Genomic DNA, 18,778 nt, shown 5'->3' with positions numbered 1-18,778 from the left:
GAAACAAAATCTATAGTAATGCATAGACGGATAACTCTTTCCCTGGGTCAATTCATTGACTTTGTTCTTACTATCCTCAATCCTTGATTTCATTGGAATTTACTCTTTCAAGTTGAAGATCAGATACCCTTAAAAAAAGGGTGAAAAAGGAAACAAAATATACTTCTGAAATCAATATAAACATTTTAATACTATTCACATCCATTAATCCATTAAATATAATGCTACGACTTAAACTTATATTAATACTGAAGAATGCAATTACAAACATCACCCTCGTGAGACTTGGGATGCTATTATTTCAAATCAACACATGATCAACAAATCTAACAGAGCAACCAGCAACAAAAATTAAAGTTTTAAACCATTCCACTTTCTGCATTATGCATGATTTCATGCATTTTGTTATTATTTATATGCACAATCTTTTGCTAGCTCCAATTTGTCTGCTTCTCAAATTCAACTGCTCTTTTTGCAAATGAAAAGTCAGCTAATAAGTCCAATCCTTTGGGAGAAATATCTCTGGAGAAGAACTTCGTTTCTGAGAAATAAAACTACATTGCTTGGACGTATCTTTCTGATCACTTCTCTTTTCTAGTGAGTTCTTGTTGCATGCCTCTCTGCATATTAAAGGGTTATATCTCTGAACTGCAACCAGACGAAAGGCCAGGTTAATATAACGTGTGAACAAAAAAAAAAGTATAAGTGTAGTTCCTGTACAATATATTTAATACTTATAATTGAATAAAACATTGAATGAATGTATAAAATTAAAAAGTTAGATTCAAGACCTTGCTGTGGTGAAACTTGCACACCTAATGCATGCACATTAAGATTTAGAGCTTGAACAACTCGTGCTGGAAGGATGACAGGAGCACAAGCTGCAAAAATTAGGAGTATAAATAAATCTGCAACATTGACTTTGACCATGTTGTTTCATGTTATAATTGGAGACATATTTTGTTGGAATATTCATACTACTTGATAATACTTCAAGGAAATACAAGTTCTCAAACCTGGCCTTTGGCTTGGTTGGAAGTTTGTGCCTGCTCCTTGTGGTAAGAATACGCCAGTGCCACAGGATCTTTGCGTGGATCCCAAGAAAATAACTCGCATTCCTGGTCCACCATTGGCAACTTTTGGCCTTGTATACAAAGATCTTGAGGTAGATTTTGTATACTGGAGAGGACATTTCAGTAAGAAAACAGAGGAAAGATACTATTAGGTGTATAAAAAATAAAATTGTAAATACACAGTAGTGAAGTACATTCAATCAATGAATGTGTAGGACCAAATTATTCATATATGAGATACCATATCTTATTTCTTTTTAATGTTTCACCCTATTTGTTTTTGGTGTTGCAGTTCTAAAATCAGCTTTTCTTGCTGATTTTTTAGTCACAGTCACACACCCTCGGACGTGAATATTGACATGACATGTACTAATTTAATGTTTTGTTGCATATATGCTCCAGAACTTTTCTGGTAAGCCACTAATTAAAGTTACTGCTTGTGTAGGTTTGCCTAACCTTTATATATGTTCATCCTTTCGGTTTCAACTTTCTTTAAAGAAATCCAAGTAATTTTGAGAAAGAAATTAAAATGCAAAATGTTAGAAGTATGTTAGAAGTGGATTTTAAGCCTAACTCAACCACTTATATACACTTAAATGGTCTCATCTCTAGTTCATGTGGGACTTCCAACACACCTCCTCACTGTTAAAAGTGGATTTTAAGCCTAATTCAACCCCACAAAACCGGCTTGTAGGATGAGGTTTACACTCACTTATACACACTTAAATGGCCTCATCTCTAGTCGATGTGGGACTTCCAACAGAAAAGGAGTCTGTAATGCTAACTGCCAAATCTTTATATCGTATGTAGTGGGCCAAATTCCCTGAATATAAGGGTATTGTTTGATTAATCAGATGTCACTTGTGGAACACATGTACCTATTACACTTCTTTTAAAGTACCATGCTACACCTCAATCAATCTTTAGACCTACATGCTAATCTGCCTAATCATATCTTCGTTCAATTCATATCTATACCTGCATTTTCCTACCAATTTTCACACAGACAAAACAAAATAAAAAGGTATATATCATGTGTTGCCGACTCTGTCTCGTGGACCCCATCAACCATAAGCAAAGATGAATTCAATGGATGCAGTGAAGTAAAGCATTTACCTGCCATTTTGGTTCTCCAGGTGATTTCTGAGGATCAAGTTGACGCATTTGGTGATGGTTTTGGACATTTGGGTATCGGTTTCTCATACATTCCTGAAGATAAATTGAAGCACATTAACTTACTTCACAATTACTAGCTAGAATTACATTATAAACTATAAATGAAATCCAAAATTAGAAAGCAAGACAGTTGAGCAAATGTTGTTGAATTTCGTACACCAAAGGAAGAAAAGAAGAAAAAAGATATAACCTTGGTGCCGCATGCCTCGTCCAGAACATGAGAGGGTAACCAGAGCATTCCTTCTTCAAAACCCACTTCACCATCATCATGCATAGCAGCCATGGACAGAGAGAAAGAGAAAAAACCTTTGTTATATATAGCAGTTTATTCTCTAATATATTCTGAAACGGTTGAGACTTGACAGGCTTTTAAAGCTTCAACTTGGGTCTTGCAATGCAACAAACTAGATAACCTACGTGGCGTTAGTGGGTGAGTATCTGCAGTTTTCTACGTACACATCACTCACTACGCTCCTCAAACCACGCGTGCTTTCTGCATGAAGTTGTCTGCAACCACCCAACTTTAAAAACGACAAGTCGTTTAGTTGGGCATTGAGAATAAGAAGGGAGATTAGGGTCATTTCACGAGAACATTGGAACTCAACAACGTTGGTGTATTTGGGTTGGGTTGGGTAAACCTCTCCATAAATATATATCTAGTTGTTGCAGTTACTTGTTCTCTTTTCAAATGTGTTTTTGGTCACACTATCTTCTTAGTTTGTTATTTTGGTGATCAACCTTAGAGATAGATGCATGTAATAATCCCAGTTTGACTTTAATAAAAAAAAAAAAAAGTACAAATATACAATGACGAATGGTTTGAGTCAAAAGAAAAATGTAGAATAAAGCATGTGTATGTTATCTGAGTTTTTAGTACCTATGTCAAGGTTCGCAACTAACTTTCTAAACCACTATACCAAATTCTTCCAACATTTTGAAATTATTGTATGAAGATATGGTCCATTTTAAGGTTTTTCTTTTTCTTTTTTTCTTTCTATATATTTATATATATTTCATTCTTGTCTATGGCCTTCGTTTTATCTTCCATTCAAGTTGTCCAAATGAAACTTTTTAACATTTTTTATTTTTGAGAATATCATAAATCAATATTAAGTCATATGAGTAAATTTTTTTTCCACTGACAGTATAAAAAAATGTATCATTTTAATTATTTTAATACTATAATTCTAAGTTATTTTTTTATTTTCATAATGAATATTTATATTTGATTTAATTATGTATTTCAAATATTATATTACAATAATTTTAATTCAATTTTTTATAATTTTTTTACCGTTGTTGTGCACAATATGAACTCCCTTTATATATATATATATATATATATATATATATATATATATATATATATATATATATATATATATATATATATATATATAACATTTTTTATTAACATTTATTATGTAATTAAAATTATTATATTTTAATATATTGGTATGAATAAAACACAAAAATAAATAATATATAAAAAATATTTTCTATTTAATTAATAGAATGAACATCACTGATATATTTATTTTCTATTTTTATCGTAGTACTTTCAATTTCTATTAACTAGTTTATATAACTTTCTTAATGTTATTTTTGAAATAGATAAATAAATTTTATGACATTACCAAGTAAAATTTAGATTAGTTTGTCAAATAATATATACATAAAAATATCAAAATCATTTTCATATCGTAAAATAAGAACATTTAAATTTACAAGAATTTGTTTAACATAAATTTCTTTAAAAAAACGTTGAAATAATTTTTTTTGTGTAATTAATATATTTTAATTACTTATAAAATATTTAATCCAACTTTATTAATTTACAATTAAAGAAGTTATTATATACTTTCACTGTTTATTACAATTTATTTAAAATTTTATTTAAAAGATAAGTTTTGAAGAATATATATATATATATATATGTTTGTTAACTTGCATACACTCTTTTTTTTAGTTAGTACATTTTAGCAATGTATATCGGATTTTAGTAGACAAAAATATCATCATATATTATGAATTCTAAGTTTTAAGGTCAAGAATATCTGAATAATTTTTATTCTCAAAATTAAAAAAAAAAATAAAACAAGAAACCTCACAACCCTTACTCATATCCCTGTTTCCTCTCAACCCTTCCTCTTTCATTTCTCTCATTCCACCATTTTCTTTGTCTGTAGCCCAACATAAAAAATTAAAAACACTCACCTAACCCCAATCTACCTTTCTCCGCTTCAAGCACTCTCATAATGAGACTTATCGAACAACCAGCTTTTGACAATAATAATATACGAGCTTGATCATTAATAGGGATATCACGATAAGTTAGAAGAAATCAAATTTCTTTCTCATCTAATAACGCATGATTATGAGAGTTTTCAAAACATGTAACCATCCATTTTTCCTTGAAGTCAAATGTTCTTTTATATTTCAACAATTTTGCACTACAATTACATCTTGAACATTTTTGTTTTTTTATTTTTCTACTTTAGTAATTTTTTTTGTTTAGCAACACCTGCTCGATGACAAATAAACTTTCTTTTATATATATCTTCAATGTTGTTCCGTTTGTAACTATGTTCACGTCTAACTGAAAATAAAAATTGTAAGCATTAGTGTCGCCGTTAAAAAATTTGTCTTTGTAAAGAGTTGATTTTTTCAGTTTGGAGTGAGAGAGATAAAATATAAAGGGTTGAGAGTAACGAGGGAGGTGAATAAAAGTTTGGGGATTTCTTGTTTTTTTTATTTAGTTTTGAGAATGAAAATTATTCAAATATCATTGACCTTTAAACTTATAATCATAATATATGAAGACATTTTTGTCTACTAAAACCAGTACACTCTACTAAAATGTACCAATTGAAAAAAGAGCATAAGTTAACAAATATATATATATATATATATATATATATATATATATATATATATATATATATATATATATATATTAATGTAGTTGATGAATATTTTAAATTTCTCCATAATTACTTTCAGTCCACGAGTTATACATTACTAGTTATAATAACATATTTACAATAAATTTAGATTCAAGTCAATGCTCATTAACTTTGAAAATTAAATTAATTATTATAAAAGGATGGTCACATAAATCTTATATTTTATTTTTGTTACGTGATAAAAGTTATTTTTAATAATAAACTATGAACTTCACTTAAAAAAAACGAAATCCATACCTTGCATACTCTTTCTCTTGCCACTTTCATATTCCATGTCGCAATTTATTTTGCGTTTTTATTTTCTTTATTGGTAGTGCACTGAAAATGGGTGAATGAAAAGTGTGAAGGGTTTCATTAAAAGAATTGTGTAATTTTTATCGTATGTTGTTTTACAGGACTATGCATATTGCTGATCTAATACTAAGAGTCATGTTTCAGAATATATAAGGTTTGTTTGCTATTAAACAACATAAATATTGTTATTTTCTTATTTATTTATTTGTGGTTCTCTTGAGAATCTATGTATAATGGTTCAAGATTTGTTTTTAAAAGAATTTATTCAGAAACTAGAGAGCTCTTTTCGGTGGTCTTGTTCAATTGGATTTGGTTGTTTTTGTTGTTTGTTTGAAGGTTTTAAGATAATTTTCTACGTAAATATTGTTGGATTTGGTCTTATTTTGTTGGATTTGGTTGTTTTCGTGATTTGTAGAGAAACCATTAATGCACAAATATATGTCTGATTTCTATCTGGTTTTCTCGAGTTTATATAAAGAAGTGGAGATTTTCTCTTAGATGCATATAGGAAGATTTTCATTCCAGATACAATTAGCTCATAGAGAGTTAATGTTGCTAATTAACTCTTATGGGTAGGGTTGGGCAAAAATAACTGATATGTACTACATTATAGTTAGCTGTACTATATTATACTAAAAATAACTTATCCACTTTTATTAACAGTATACTATTTTATGGTTCAGTTTTAAAAACTAAACTTATAACAGTTACAGTTTAGTTAATTGTGAAAATTGTATCTACTCTCACCTCTTCTCTAGTTATGTTCAACTCTTTCGTCTAGTCAAGAAAATTTTATTTAATAATGAAATATTAATAAAAGAAACTGTTCACATAAAAAATTAATAATTAATTTTTTAAGACAAAATTTTTTTATCACAAATTTTTATATTTTTCTTTATCAATAAACATATATTACTTTTTAAATAATATTACTTTAAGTAATAAAAGTAAAATATATTTTTTTTAAATTTAATTTTATTAAATGATTAAGTAATAGAAATCATAAAAGAAAAAAAGACTATCTAAAAAATACTTTAAATTAGGGGTGGACAAATCGAACTGAACTATACAGCTAAAAATTGTACTGAACTAAAAACTAATTTGTTTAAACTGGACTGAACTGTTTTTTGTTTTATCAAATTGAACTATACTAAATTGTACTAAACTACAGTATAAACTGAACTGAACTATTAACTGAATTGTAAATTGTACTAATTGAACTATTAACTGAATTGTAAACTGTACTAACTGAACTATTAACTGAACTGTAAACTGCATTAACTGAACTGAACTATTAACTGAATTGTAAACTGAACCGAACTATTAACTAAATTGTAAACTGAACTGAACTATTAACTGAATTGTAAACTGTACTAACTGAACTATTAACTGAACTGTAAACTGCATTAACTGAACTGAACTATTAACTAAATTGTAAATTGCAGTAACTGAATTATTAACTAAACTGTAAATTGCACTGAACTATTAACTGAATTGTAAATTACATTAACGGAACTATTAACTGAATTGTAAAATGCACTAATTTTAACTGAACTACTAATTTTAAACTGAATTGTACTAATTTTAACAATGTACTAATTCTAAAATCTGATTTTAACACTATCTAATAACAAATTAACTTTAGATTATAATCTGAAATTAAATCATTTTGATTGCAAGTTTTGTAAAACAATTTCTTTTTTTATTTGGAATAAAAAATTTCTTTTTTTATTTGGAATAAAAATTGTATGGAATGGAAGTCATTGTTCCTCTATAATTAATTAGAATTGCAAAAGGTGAAATACAAATAGAAAAAACAAACTTGATCTTGTTTATTTTTGTTTAATTGTATTGTTCTTTTATTTACCTTTTATTGTGCTATAAATCCATCTCCAACAACAGCTGCAAAAGTTATATATTATATTAAATGCTTAGTCCTTGGATAACTCTTTTTTATGAACAAGAAATTGGTAAAAAAGTTGTCCACGAGATAATATGGGATTTAGAAATAAAACAAAAGATTGCAAATCAGTTAATTTGTCACATTCTAACAATAGTTCAGCGATTGTCACAATCTAAGGTCCCATAATATGACACAACTTACATAATATGACATTACTTAGAAATATAGATAGATAATTGTCAGCTGGCTATCTAAAAGTTCTTATACCAGATGAGAACATGTAAAAGAGTTTGATTAAAATGTTAATCCTCTTAAAGTGATGAACTTCTCTTTTATCTCAGCTATACTCTGAACAGAAATGGTTTTCTTCAGCTCCCACTTTGATTTTTCAGACAATCCTTGCTGAATCTCCCCAACAAGTTTTAGAATTGAGTTGGCAACACTTGATTCTCCAGAAGTCAGCTCAACTTTACGCTCTTGCAAGATTTCTAAGGCATCACATGTCTCCTTTCGTTTTGATTGAAGCTTCTGAATTTGATCATCAATTTCTTGGATTGCTGAAGTGTTCTTTTCAATTTCAAACTGCAACTGAGCTACTTTGTCTTTGTAGTCACTTTTTAGACTCAGAACTTTGCATTTCTTGGCCTCCAATTCACCCAAGAATTTGTCAGCCTTTTCTATGTTCTCACTAGCCTCATGGAAAGCCACGCTGCCTAAGGGAATTTCTTCCACCAATTTTAACTTTGCTATCTGATCAGCACTGAGGGTATCATCTTTGCAGATTTGGGATGCAAGCATTGCAACTTCTATCGCAGCATTGTTACAAGAAACCAAAGAAGAGAAGTCTCCAGCAAGAAGGGAAGACAGCTTCTTCTTGCAGCACTCTATCGTTTGATCATCCATAATTTTGGTGGAAGGAGCCACATGATCTGATGAACTCTGAGAATGAGGCATAACAAGCATGTCCTCCAAGTTATCAAGATAGTCCTCAAAATTCTCTAAAACAGTGGTCACAATGGGATACTTCTTCTCACCACATATGTGCATGCCAGATCCTTTTTCACAATTTATGTTGCCATAAAAAATCTCAGTTGTGTCATCATCGTCCAGATTGCATAAATCAAGGATGTCATTTGCATCTTGATCAGGGGCTAAAGACTGGCCAACACGAACACCTAGTCTGGAAGATTTCCTAGATGATTGATTGCAGATTTGTGTTCTTCGTTTTAACTTCCTCTGGGTGCTAATCTCTTCTGTGGTATCTTCTTCAATCTCCACTGGCTTCAGTGCAGGGCTAATGGGCGTAGATTGTACAGCTAGAAAAGGACATACATACATCATTTAGTAAGAAACATATACAATGAAGAAAGGAAACATAAGTTGCTAGAATCTATGAGCTAAAAGTCAAGTTCTTCAGTAGCATATATAAGAGTATCCCAACTTATTTCACAAACTTGAGACAAAATATTCTTGATTTGCTCATTTCAGGACTAAAATGTTCATCTCGTCACCTTCACTTTGCATGCAATTCAGAAAGACAACTGACCCACCACCACACTTAAAAACTAAACGGAAGAAATAATCAGAAATATAAATCGTCACTAACATGTCATCCGATTAATCTAGTATTACTCAATGTCATCAACAGGAGACTAAGTAAGCCAAGACAGGTAGAAGGTGGAAAAAATGGGAGTGAATATAATCACCAGAATGAAAAGAAAATTGCAAAACTGTAATATGCAGAAAACCTTTTGCGGGAGTTTTCCCAGTAGAGAGTATAGGCCAGCTAAACAAATCAAAGAATGCTTCAATACTCATACTGGGAAAAATTGATTTGATGTATCTCTCAATTTCAGGCTTGCTTCTCAAGCTATGGAACCTGTTGTTAGAATAAGAAGGAGTCTTAAGAGATTTTGGCGGAAAAAGATGTCTATCTGTAAAATATCCAGCCTTGTTTGTCCTGCTCACCACTTTCCAGCCCCATATATCACCAGGATTTGGCCAACCTTCAGGTGCATATGGCAAACCTTTACCAGAAGAAAAAGGTGACACCGGTTGAAGATCAAAAGTTTTATCCTCACAAGAATTGCTTGCAATTGGAGAGCCATTCTCCTTTTCATCCTGGCAACTGCAATAACACAACACAGCATCAACTGAAGAATGTATAACCATACACTCACCGTCATTTTTTCAAATTTAAGCCAACTAACGCAGAGATTATCACAAAAATACTTTGTATACAAAGGTAGAAAAACTTAAACAGCATGTACATGAGCCTTAAAACAAGAAAGTTTTCAATAATCAACATTTTTATATGTAGAAGCAGACATATTTTGAAACATGAGTAACATTTAAGCCTTTAAAGGTAAGGTTTAAGATCTTCACAAGATCTCAGTAGAACACAAATAAATTGATAACAACAACCAAGCCATAATCAACAAATTTAAGCCTGAGAAAAACCCCTCTTAGATTACTGTTTTGTCCAAAACCATGGGTGTTGTAAATGATCAGCAGGTTTTGTTAACCCAAAAAAAAAAGGTTATATTTTTTTAACAAGAGAAAAATGGAACATTACCAAATATTAGAAAACAAAAATGAAGAGACGAAGAAGGAAGAAGTAAAAAGGTAAAAACTTACCAGATGGAAATGGAACTGTTTGATGAAACCATGGTGGAAGAGGGTTGCGGAACTTGTCGAAGGCGGTGGAGGAGGAGGAAGAGTCGTCGTCGGTGACGCAGTCGACGCGGACAACAACGTTTTCGACCCGAGGTACAAGGGAGTGGAAGCGGCGAGAAATGCCGCAGCAGCGGCCTAGGGCTTTGACGTCGCCAATCTTGTTGAAGAAGAGGAGGAGGGAGTTCAAGAGACTATCGAAGTGGTTGATTTTGGATGGGAGGAAGTGAGACTATAGGTTCACGTTTTCTATGTTGCATGTTCACGTTTTCTATGTTGCAGCTTCGGTTCTCACTGTAACTTTGACTGAGATTCAAATTCTGAAAAGTGAGATTGAATCTCCATAAACTTACAAACTGTTCAATTTTCTTTCCACGTCATTTTCATTTTTAAAATTGTTTTTTACGTGTTCATATTTAGACACGCCGTGTCTAAATATTGTTAAAAATTGTTATCAAGTATATCTTTCAATTCAAAAATCTATATTAATACTTGGTCTCTTCAATTTCTATTGCTAATTTTCATGTACAGAGAATTTGTAATTTTGATTTGATTTTTAATTTTAGTTTAATTTAATTTTTATTAACTATTTTGATGTCTCTGAGCATATGAGTCTTATAAATCTGAGCTGATATGGCATAAAAAAATAAGACTCACATAAAAATTAAAAAAAAAAATTTTGAAAATACATATTTATAGCAATAATTAAATAAATATTAAAAAGAGTGTGAAATTATAAAACCCTTTGATTGATTAAAAGTGATGTGATATAACAAAATCCATTAAATTTAAATTAAGACAATAATGACTATGAAATTAAGATATTTTAAATAACTAATTAATAATATTGGTTTAATTTTCAATACTGTATTCTTTTATTTTGGTTTAATGGAATAAAGCTGTAATACAATTATTTAAGGTAATATGTTTGAAGTATTCTATATATTATTATTCATTATTTTTTTATCATAAATAATTTAAATCAATACTTAATTAAAAAGTTGAACTGAAATTATTGAAAGATTAAACCTACCATGAAAAACTAAAATATAAAATTAAATGTTAAAAGACGAAACTCTTAAAACTTTTGTCATGTTTTTAATAATTATTGTACATTAGATTCTTATTTCCAAACTTTGTGTGTAATTTTTATTTCTACTTTTTTATTAATTATTCATGTAACGATTTAAAAATATCAAACTATTATGAAGAATAATGATTTCACTTTCACTTAAGAAACCTTATTAATCTACAGAGCAATTAAGGAATTTCCAACCATGAATTATTTTAACAAAACAAGGAAAGAATTTTTTATTAAACAAATTTAGCATTCTATAAAGTTAAAAATATCTCAATAAATCTCTCCGATTCCCTTCTAATTTTATTAAAAATAGTATTCGTAATAAAACATTGCACTATTTTATTTTATTTCTTGTCTTTTAGAAAATAGTTAGGATACAAATTTTTTTAAAATATTTTATGTAGAATATTTATTGTCTTTTAAATTGAATACCATATTTAATAGATTAAAATGCTTTTTTTTTCAAAATTAGTTTGAATACTTAATTTCTTGAAGGACTAGAATTGTAATTCTTAAAATAAGATATATTAAATAATTTTTTAAATTAGAAAACAAAACAAAAAATATTTCAAAATTTAAAGGTTAAAAAACATAATTAAACCTAAAATTAGTCATTTTTTTAGTAAATAACTAATTGAGGTCACCCATACTTAATTCGTATTTGAAAACGTTAAGTTCAAATTATATAAATGGAAAACATCCAACCATAAAAGTCAATTTTCAGTATATGTGGAATAAATTAAAGAGGACTACAATAATAATTTGCATACATATTAGTTATAATTATAAAATACATAAATGGTATTGAAAAAAATAATGATGCAACAGTGTAAAAACAGGTTTGTAATGAATATATATTTTCTGTTTTTTATGTTGCCTATTTCCTGTGTATTTTGATATATTAAAAAGGTTTTCAATATGTTTTAAAATATTAAAATTAGTTTATTTTAAAGACATGGTAAGAAAACAGCACCAAAAATCTAATTGAAAATTCAAATTCATTTATAATAAACCAATTTGAAAAGTTTATAAAATAGATTAAGTCAAATTAAAAAAAAAGTAATTATATAATATAAACAGGTACTTTTAGTCTAATTTATTTGGTATCGGATGAAACTAATTATGTGAATTAATTTATTAGTATAAATATGTTTTAATTTTTAAATTCTTGATTTATTAGTATTAATATAATAGCCTTGACAAGAAAAAGTAAATAAACAAAAATAAACAAGATCAAGTTTGTTTCTCCTATTTGAATTTCACCTTTTACAATTCTAATTAATTATACAGTAACAGTGACTTCCATTCCATACAATTTTTATTCCAAATAAAAAAAGAAAATTTTTATTCCAAATAAAAAAGGAAATTATTTTACAATACAAAATGATTTAATTTCAGATTATAATCTAAAGTTACTTTGTTAGTAGATAGTGTTAAAATCAGATTTTAGAATTAGTACAGTGTTAAAATTAGTACAATTCAATTTAAAATTAGTAGTTCAGTTAAAATTAGTGCAGTTTACAATTCAGTTTATAGTTCAGTTAGTGTAATTTACAATTCAGTTAATAGTTCAGTGCAGTTTACAGTTTAGTTAATAATTTAGTTAGTGCAATTTACAATTCAGCTAATAGTTCAGTTCAGTTCAGTTAGTGCAGTTTACAGTTCAGTTAATAGTTCAGTTAGTGCAGTTTACAATTCAGTTAATAGTTTAGTTCAGTTTATACTGTAGTTTAGTACAATTTAGTATAGTTCAGTTCAGTTTGATAAAACAAAAACCAGTTCAGTTCAGTTTGTTTGAACTATTTTACAGTTCAGTTTAAACAAATTAGTTTTAGTTAAGTACAATTTTTAGCAATGCAATTCAGTTCGATTTACCCACCCTCGCTTATGGGTGCGACTATAATGCTATAACAAGGTGTTTTTTAACCCTTCCACTATAGATAATTTGTGAAGTGAGACGCAGACAGTTGTATCATAGGTTATAATGGGTTTTTTTTTACTAAAATAGGTAAAAATGTTTTGTGTAATTTATGGATATAGATAATTTTTTTATATAGAAATAAAACAATTCGTAGGACTCACGTTACTTTATATGAAAAAGTCGTTCACCTCTTGTATGATTTTACTTTTGACATATAAAAAAAAGGTGAAATTGTTCCTCCTTCCTTCTTAAGGGTATCAGGCTCTGATAGTCGATTATCAGGCATTGTAATCGATTACATAATAACAAAGTCGTACAGGAAGGCACATCAAATGTAAATGAAGAAAAACTCTTTGGTAATCTATTACACCTTTACTACACTTGATTACAAGAAGTGTAAATCGAGAAAAACTCTCTGATAATGGACTACGGGCTGCTGGTAATCGATTACCAGAGGCTTTAACTGTAAAACAAAATTTTTTTGTGTTTCTTGACCATTTATATTGTTTATGGTTCTTGATTATATATTCACATACTTATTTAGCATGTATGGTTTCTTAATTTATTTTAATAACATTATTTGATAATTTTGATTAGATCATTGTTTTAGACTATCGATTATTGAAACAATCATTATTTTAGACTAAAATAAAATTAAAAAAATAATTCGATATTCATAAAAATAAATTACACTATTTTATTAATTGATGAAGAAATTACAAAAATGTAACATTAAAGAAAAATATTGATGATATGAACATGTTTTCCTATGATGACCTACGTTGCAGCAGTAAGAACATTTTTTTGTTTATCCAAGGTCGATTGATCCATCTCATTATGGATTCTAGTAATAGTTGGTATCCGGAAGTATGAAGTTTGGACCAGTATATGCAGACCAATAATCTTAATTTCGGATGGAGTGAAATTGTACTTCATATGCCTTGTAAATGTGGTGAAGAGTGTAAATCAGATCGATATAGGTTACTGATATATATGAATATGTACAAACAACAATGACGTGATAATATGGGAGACGAGTAGCTTAAAAGTGACCACAATCACATCATCATTCATTTAGTATAACATTATAAGAATTCAATGTAATCAATATTGATAGGTGTTAAAATTTCTTAAACATCAAATTCAAAATTTTCACTATTATTCAATTTAAAGACATTAATTTAAAGTCGTCCCCATCCACCCACAGCAAAGCCATAGTCTCTTTGATTGTGCGAGTTCCAATCCTGCACTTTATAGATCATTCAATTACTTGTTCTTCATAGTATTATAATATTACCTACAATTCCAAGCGATATTTTAACATTATCTCCAAGTGCAATAATAATAATTCAAAACATCATTAACATGGATTAAGTCTTTTCTTTCTTCGTGAATTAAATAAAACTATTTAGTTAGTTCATCAAAATCAATTTTGAAAGCATAAGGCAATTACTATCAACATCCTCCCAATCCTCCACTTAGCCACAGTTCAATAAAGAACCTGCTACAATTTTATATAATTTTATCAGGGTTTGAAGAACGCTGAAGAAGAAAGAAAAATAAAGAAGGCGAAAAAAAACCTAGCGCAATCTCAAATTCAAACACAACAGTGTGTGTGCCTTCTTCCTTTCCCTTAACACCAGCGTGAAAATAAAAATAAAAGGGTTAAATATGTTTTTAGTCCCTGAAGTATCAGTGAATTTTGGTTTTAGTCCCTGCATGAAACATTGATAGTATTTCATCTTCTTAGTATTGAAACATGTATCTTTAATCCCTAAAAACAGACGGCGTCAATTTTTTTGGTGATGTGGCTAACGGTATGCCACGAGAAGCCACGTGAAGTCTTCTTCTCCAACGCGTCTCCGCTGTTAGCCACTGAAACCCCCATAGCCATGGGGATTTCAGTGGCTAACAGCGGAAACATGTTGGAGAAGAAGACTTCACGTGGCTTCTCGTGGCGCACCGTTAGCCACATCACCAAAAAAATTCACACCGTTTGTTTTTAGGGATTCATGTTTCAATACTAAGAGGATGAAATGTCATCAATGTTTCATGCAGAGACTAAAACCAAAATTCACTGATACTTCAAGAACTAAAAGCATATTTAACCCAAAATAAAATATACAAAATCTTATTCTTGCACAAAGTAGAATGTCACCTCAGTGAGTAAGAAAGTAATAAGAAAAAAAAATTGTCTAGCACATCATTTTCCGAAAAAAATAAAACATACAAGTCAAAATAATAGCTCATAAAGCACTAAATGCAGATAACATGGGCCACGAGGAGATAATGAATTGACTATTACACGTGGATTCAATCATAAAAATAGACAATAAATTGTTGGCAACACGTGTATTCAATCTCAACATAACCTGATGGTAATGATACTGTTATAGGGATTACTGTGAAGCAGTTAATTAATTCCATTTAAGGAGTTCTGGATCATAGAAAAGTTGATAGATGGTTGGGGTGGACTGAGTCAATAAGGTTGGGTTTCTTGGGTACACCTACATATCACTCAACAAGTAATGAAAAAATTGCAACACCGCCAATAATAACGAAAGCATTTACCTACACAGAAAAATAAACTGAAATAACTTGTGCTGAATATTTTAATTGAGAAATATAGGTCATCCACAGCACGTTGGAGAATCAATGAAAACAACAGCAACGTTCAGAATGTTGGCAGACTTAACAACTTCAATGAATTTCAAATGTTTCCTCATTGGTATGGGAGAAGGATCAATATCATGGTGCTCTGTAACTTGTTGGGCGGCGGCGAAATTGTGACAAGTTGGGCATCATCACACAAAAACATGATATGTTGTCCACATAACATTATAATAGCTTGAATAGTTTGAAGTATTCAACCGGGTTATCTACTGATTCTACCTACAAAATCAAGGTTCGGTCAAAATTGATATCAGTTACCAAGTTGGGTTGTGCATCACAAATGCAACGACCACCATAAAATCTCGAAGTGGCATTGGCGCATGAACAGAAATGGAACTATTCCGTTCCGTTTTCCTTGGTTCATGCCTTATAACAAAACTGGTTTCCATGCGCTGCACATACAACGGATCTCACGTATACTATCTCACCAGCCAAACACTCTGTAAAACTCCTTTTATTTGGTGCTTAACTTAAGACAAATTCCTTGAAACATTACTCACACACATTTTACTGGTTAGATCCAATAGTCTCCGAGTCTCTTCGTCGAACTTCACATTGTCCTTTCTCATCCTCTCTTCGACAATGAGAGGCATTTTACCAGCTGTTGCATAAACTTTGAGAAATTGATTATAAATATCAGTATTCACATGACCAGCATTCCTAAGGATAACTAACAACTGATCTGCTCCTTGAGTATGAGCTTGCTTCTCAATGATTTTAAAAGCTTCCTGTACTAATCTTTGATCCAGACTCCATTTTTTCACACTAGAAACAGCTTTACTAAAATAATCGAGAAAATTTTCCACGTCCTTCCTTTTCAAATACCCCCATGTCAATAGCTCCCATGTAGTGTAACAAGGAATGACACCCTTTTGCACTATTTGATTACAAAAACTTTCAGCCAATTCCATCTGGTCTTGGTTAATGTATGAAGCAAGAAGTATGTTTGAAACTCTGACATCATTGGTCCCAGAAACAGACTCCCATTCCCTATAAAGATCCTCAGCTCCAGCAATGTCTCCAAGCTTCACCACAGAGGATATCATGCAAATATACTCATTATCATTCATTTTGCGAAAGGAAGCTTTCATTTTCTGCCATATTCGTTTAACGTCATCTTTATTCCCCATGTTTGTATGCAAGCTAAGGAGAGAGGAAAATGCAGTTCGAGTTTTCCTAGAGGTTCTACTCTCCATCTCTTTCACAGTAGATCCGGCTTTCTCTAGGCATCCACTTTTTATGTACAAATTGGTCAATGTACTGTATGTTACCCAGTCCGGATCTATTTTTGCCTTCTTTAACTCAAGCAGTACTCTTTCTGCTGTTTCTACATCATTCTGCGAGGCACAAGCAGTTAACCATAAATTGAAAGTGACAACATCCGGGGAAGTGTTCAGCTTTAATTCCTGAATGATTTTAGGAACTTTTTCTAGCTTCCCATTCGATATGTAGAGAGATAACATGTGATTATAAGGAAGAGGGCATCTCAAAAAGTCACATTCTGACATTTTCAACATGAGGGCCTCAGCTTTGTCAACCAAATTATTTTGGACATAGGAATGGAGAAGTGAGGAGCAGGTTTGCTGGCCCCTCATACGATCAGGAAGATCCTCAAAGAATTTTTCTGCACTCTTTAAACCCCGAACTTTAGTTATCAAGTCCAAGTGGACAGCATAGTCACCCGGCACCAGCTTGATATCTTTCTGCAAGGTCATCCATTCACATACCTACACAAACAAAAAGGATCAACCCTTTTACATTCTAGGCCAGTAAAAGATCACTCCAATTAGTCCCCCAAGCCTAGACAGCTTGGCTGGGACATATGAAATTGCAAGTAAGCGGGGTTCAACAAAATATTGTTGGAACACCTTTTTCCCCTACTCTTCCCCTGGCAGGAACTAATACCAAAATAGAAACACAATTGCTACACTGAATAAATGAAACAAATTATAATTCGTTCATTTTTCAGTTAAGAGACTTTTAAACCAATCAACTAAGCGTACCAGTATTTAAAAAATTCTTTAATAAGTGAACAGTGAAACTCAACTAAAAAACTATCAAAGTTGTTTTAACTCAAAATCAATTTTGAACAAAGCAAGTGAACATTGAACTAAGATGACACACGAACTAAAATCGTGAATCCAAACACGTACTACTTTGTGTAACATAAAATTATGATTACAAATTCAATATTTTTACAGTAACCCAGCATAAAACATTTCTAGTAGAATAACCAAAGGAAAGCCAGTAGTGTATCTCTAATGCTTCAGGATTCAATATATTAATAGGTTACAACTGACAGAGATTACAGAGTTCAAGGGATGATGAACCAACCTCGAGTGCATGTTTATAGCGCTTTCCCCTGCGAAGCTCTCGAACAATGCGATTGAGCTGGTATTTGCGTGGAGACGCGTGACCCTCTTCCTTCCACTTATTGATGGCGATAACGGCACTACGTTTAGGGTACACAAGGCTCAGAAGCCTCCTCCCTAAGGTATCTCCACCACCACTAGAACTGGCGGCTGCGGCGGCACGAACAGGCACCGCCTCTGTGGAAAAGTGGCGAATGACGGCGAGAAAACGCAGCAACATTCCCCTTTTACTCCACTGCGTCATGATCAGTGAGTTGGTTTGAGCACTTAAACCCTAAATTGAAATGAGCTCCAATTTTCCTAGGCTATTTTTATTTTCTTTTGCCATTTCAGATTTTACCAACACGTGGATGTGGTTTACTAATTGCCCCACTGCTTTTTTTTTAAGAAAAAATACGGTGTAATACATTTTAAAAATGTAATTAATGCAAAAAATTCTACTATTTAATTAATACTACTTTATATATGATTAATTTTTTCTAAAATTTTTTATAAAATTAAGGAAGTAAATTTAGATAAATTATTAGCAGATAACAGTATAAAATATAAATTTTAGTACACTTTTATTTAATTTGAAAAAATATTATTTGTTATCTACATTTTTAATGATATATTATTCCAAGTTTAGTAGGATAAATGAAACTCT

The 18,778-nt window shown here is 30.6% G+C and overlaps 3 protein-coding genes across 4 annotated transcripts; all 3 read right to left on the bottom strand.

Annotated features, from left to right (window-relative positions):
• Positions 1-98: 98 nt before the first annotated feature.
• On the bottom strand, positions 99-2,595 carry LOC111242320. The gene is made up of 5 exons (XM_022784982.1): positions 2,440-2,595; positions 2,190-2,282; positions 1,017-1,179; positions 792-881; positions 99-648 (listed from the first exon to the last, which is right to left on the bottom strand). Exons 1-5 carry the CDS (start codon positions 2,530-2,532, stop codon positions 491-493), a joined length of 597 nt encoding a protein of 198 aa, XP_022640703.1. The 5' UTR covers positions 2,533-2,595; the 3' UTR covers positions 99-490.
• Positions 2,596-7,498: 4,903 nt separating this feature from the next.
• Positions 7,499-10,396, bottom strand: LOC106771533. 2 transcript variants are annotated; one of them, XM_022785348.1, is made up of 4 exons: positions 10,050-10,396; positions 9,381-9,540; positions 9,161-9,291; positions 7,499-8,728 (listed from the first exon to the last, which is right to left on the bottom strand). In XM_022785348.1, the coding sequence occupies exons 2-4, from the start codon at positions 9,530-9,532 to the stop codon at positions 7,707-7,709; spliced, it is 1,305 nt and encodes a 434-aa protein (XP_022641069.1). In that variant the 5' UTR covers positions 9,533-9,540; positions 10,050-10,396; the 3' UTR covers positions 7,499-7,706. The 2 variants fall into 2 exon arrangements, with proteins under 2 accessions (XP_022641069.1, XP_014513014.1); XM_014657528.2 differs by having other exon boundaries at positions 7,500-8,728; positions 9,161-9,540.
• A 5,064-nt stretch (positions 10,397-15,460) lies between these two features.
• LOC106769982 (pentatricopeptide repeat-containing protein At4g02820, mitochondrial) lies at positions 15,461-18,447 on the bottom strand. Its single transcript, XM_014655805.2, has 2 exons — positions 18,095-18,447; positions 15,461-17,487 (listed from the first exon to the last, which is right to left on the bottom strand). Exons 1-2 carry the CDS (start codon positions 18,374-18,376, stop codon positions 16,231-16,233), a joined length of 1,539 nt encoding a protein of 512 aa, XP_014511291.1. The 5' UTR covers positions 18,377-18,447; the 3' UTR covers positions 15,461-16,230.
• Positions 18,448-18,778: the final 331 nt, after the last annotated feature.

The sequence above is a fragment of the Vigna radiata genome, chromosome 8 (genome assembly GCF_000741045.1).
Source record: "Vigna radiata var. radiata cultivar VC1973A chromosome 8, Vradiata_ver6, whole genome shotgun sequence".
Lineage (NCBI taxonomy): Eukaryota > Viridiplantae > Streptophyta > Magnoliopsida > Fabales > Fabaceae > Vigna > Vigna radiata.
The sequence above is the reverse complement of the archived record's forward strand: the minus strand, read 5'-3'. Positions and strand labels throughout refer to the sequence as shown.

Coding starts and splice junctions, on each gene's coding strand:
- LOC106769982 (XM_014655805.2), bottom strand. CDS start 18,376: ATGACGCAGTGGAGTAAAAGGGGAATGTTGCTGCGTTTTCTCGCCGTC. Junction 17,488..18,094: donor GCTATAAACATGCACTCGAG/GTTGGTTCATCA, acceptor TTGTTTGTGTAG/GTATGTGAATGGATGACCTT.
- LOC106771533 (XM_014657528.2), bottom strand. CDS start 10,081: ATGGTTTCATCAAACAGTTCCATTTCCATCTG. Junction 9,541..10,049: donor AACAGTTCCATTTCCATCTG/GTAAGTTTTTAC, acceptor GTGTTATTGCAG/TTGCCAGGATGAAAAGGAGA. Junction 8,729..9,160: donor TGGGAAAACTCCCGCAAAAG/GTTTTCTGCATA, acceptor GTCCTTTTCTAG/CTGTACAATCTACGCCCATT.
- LOC111242320 (XM_022784982.1), bottom strand. CDS start 2,532: ATGGCTGCTATGCATGATGATGGTGAAGTGGGTTTTGAAGAAGGAATG. Junction 1,180..2,189: donor CTGGAGAACCAAAATGGCAG/GTAAATGCTTTA, acceptor TGTCCTCTCCAG/TATACAAAATCTACCTCAAG. Junction 882..1,016: donor CCAACCAAGCCAAAGGCCAG/GTTTGAGAACTT, acceptor TAATTTTTGCAG/CTTGTGCTCCTGTCATCCTT.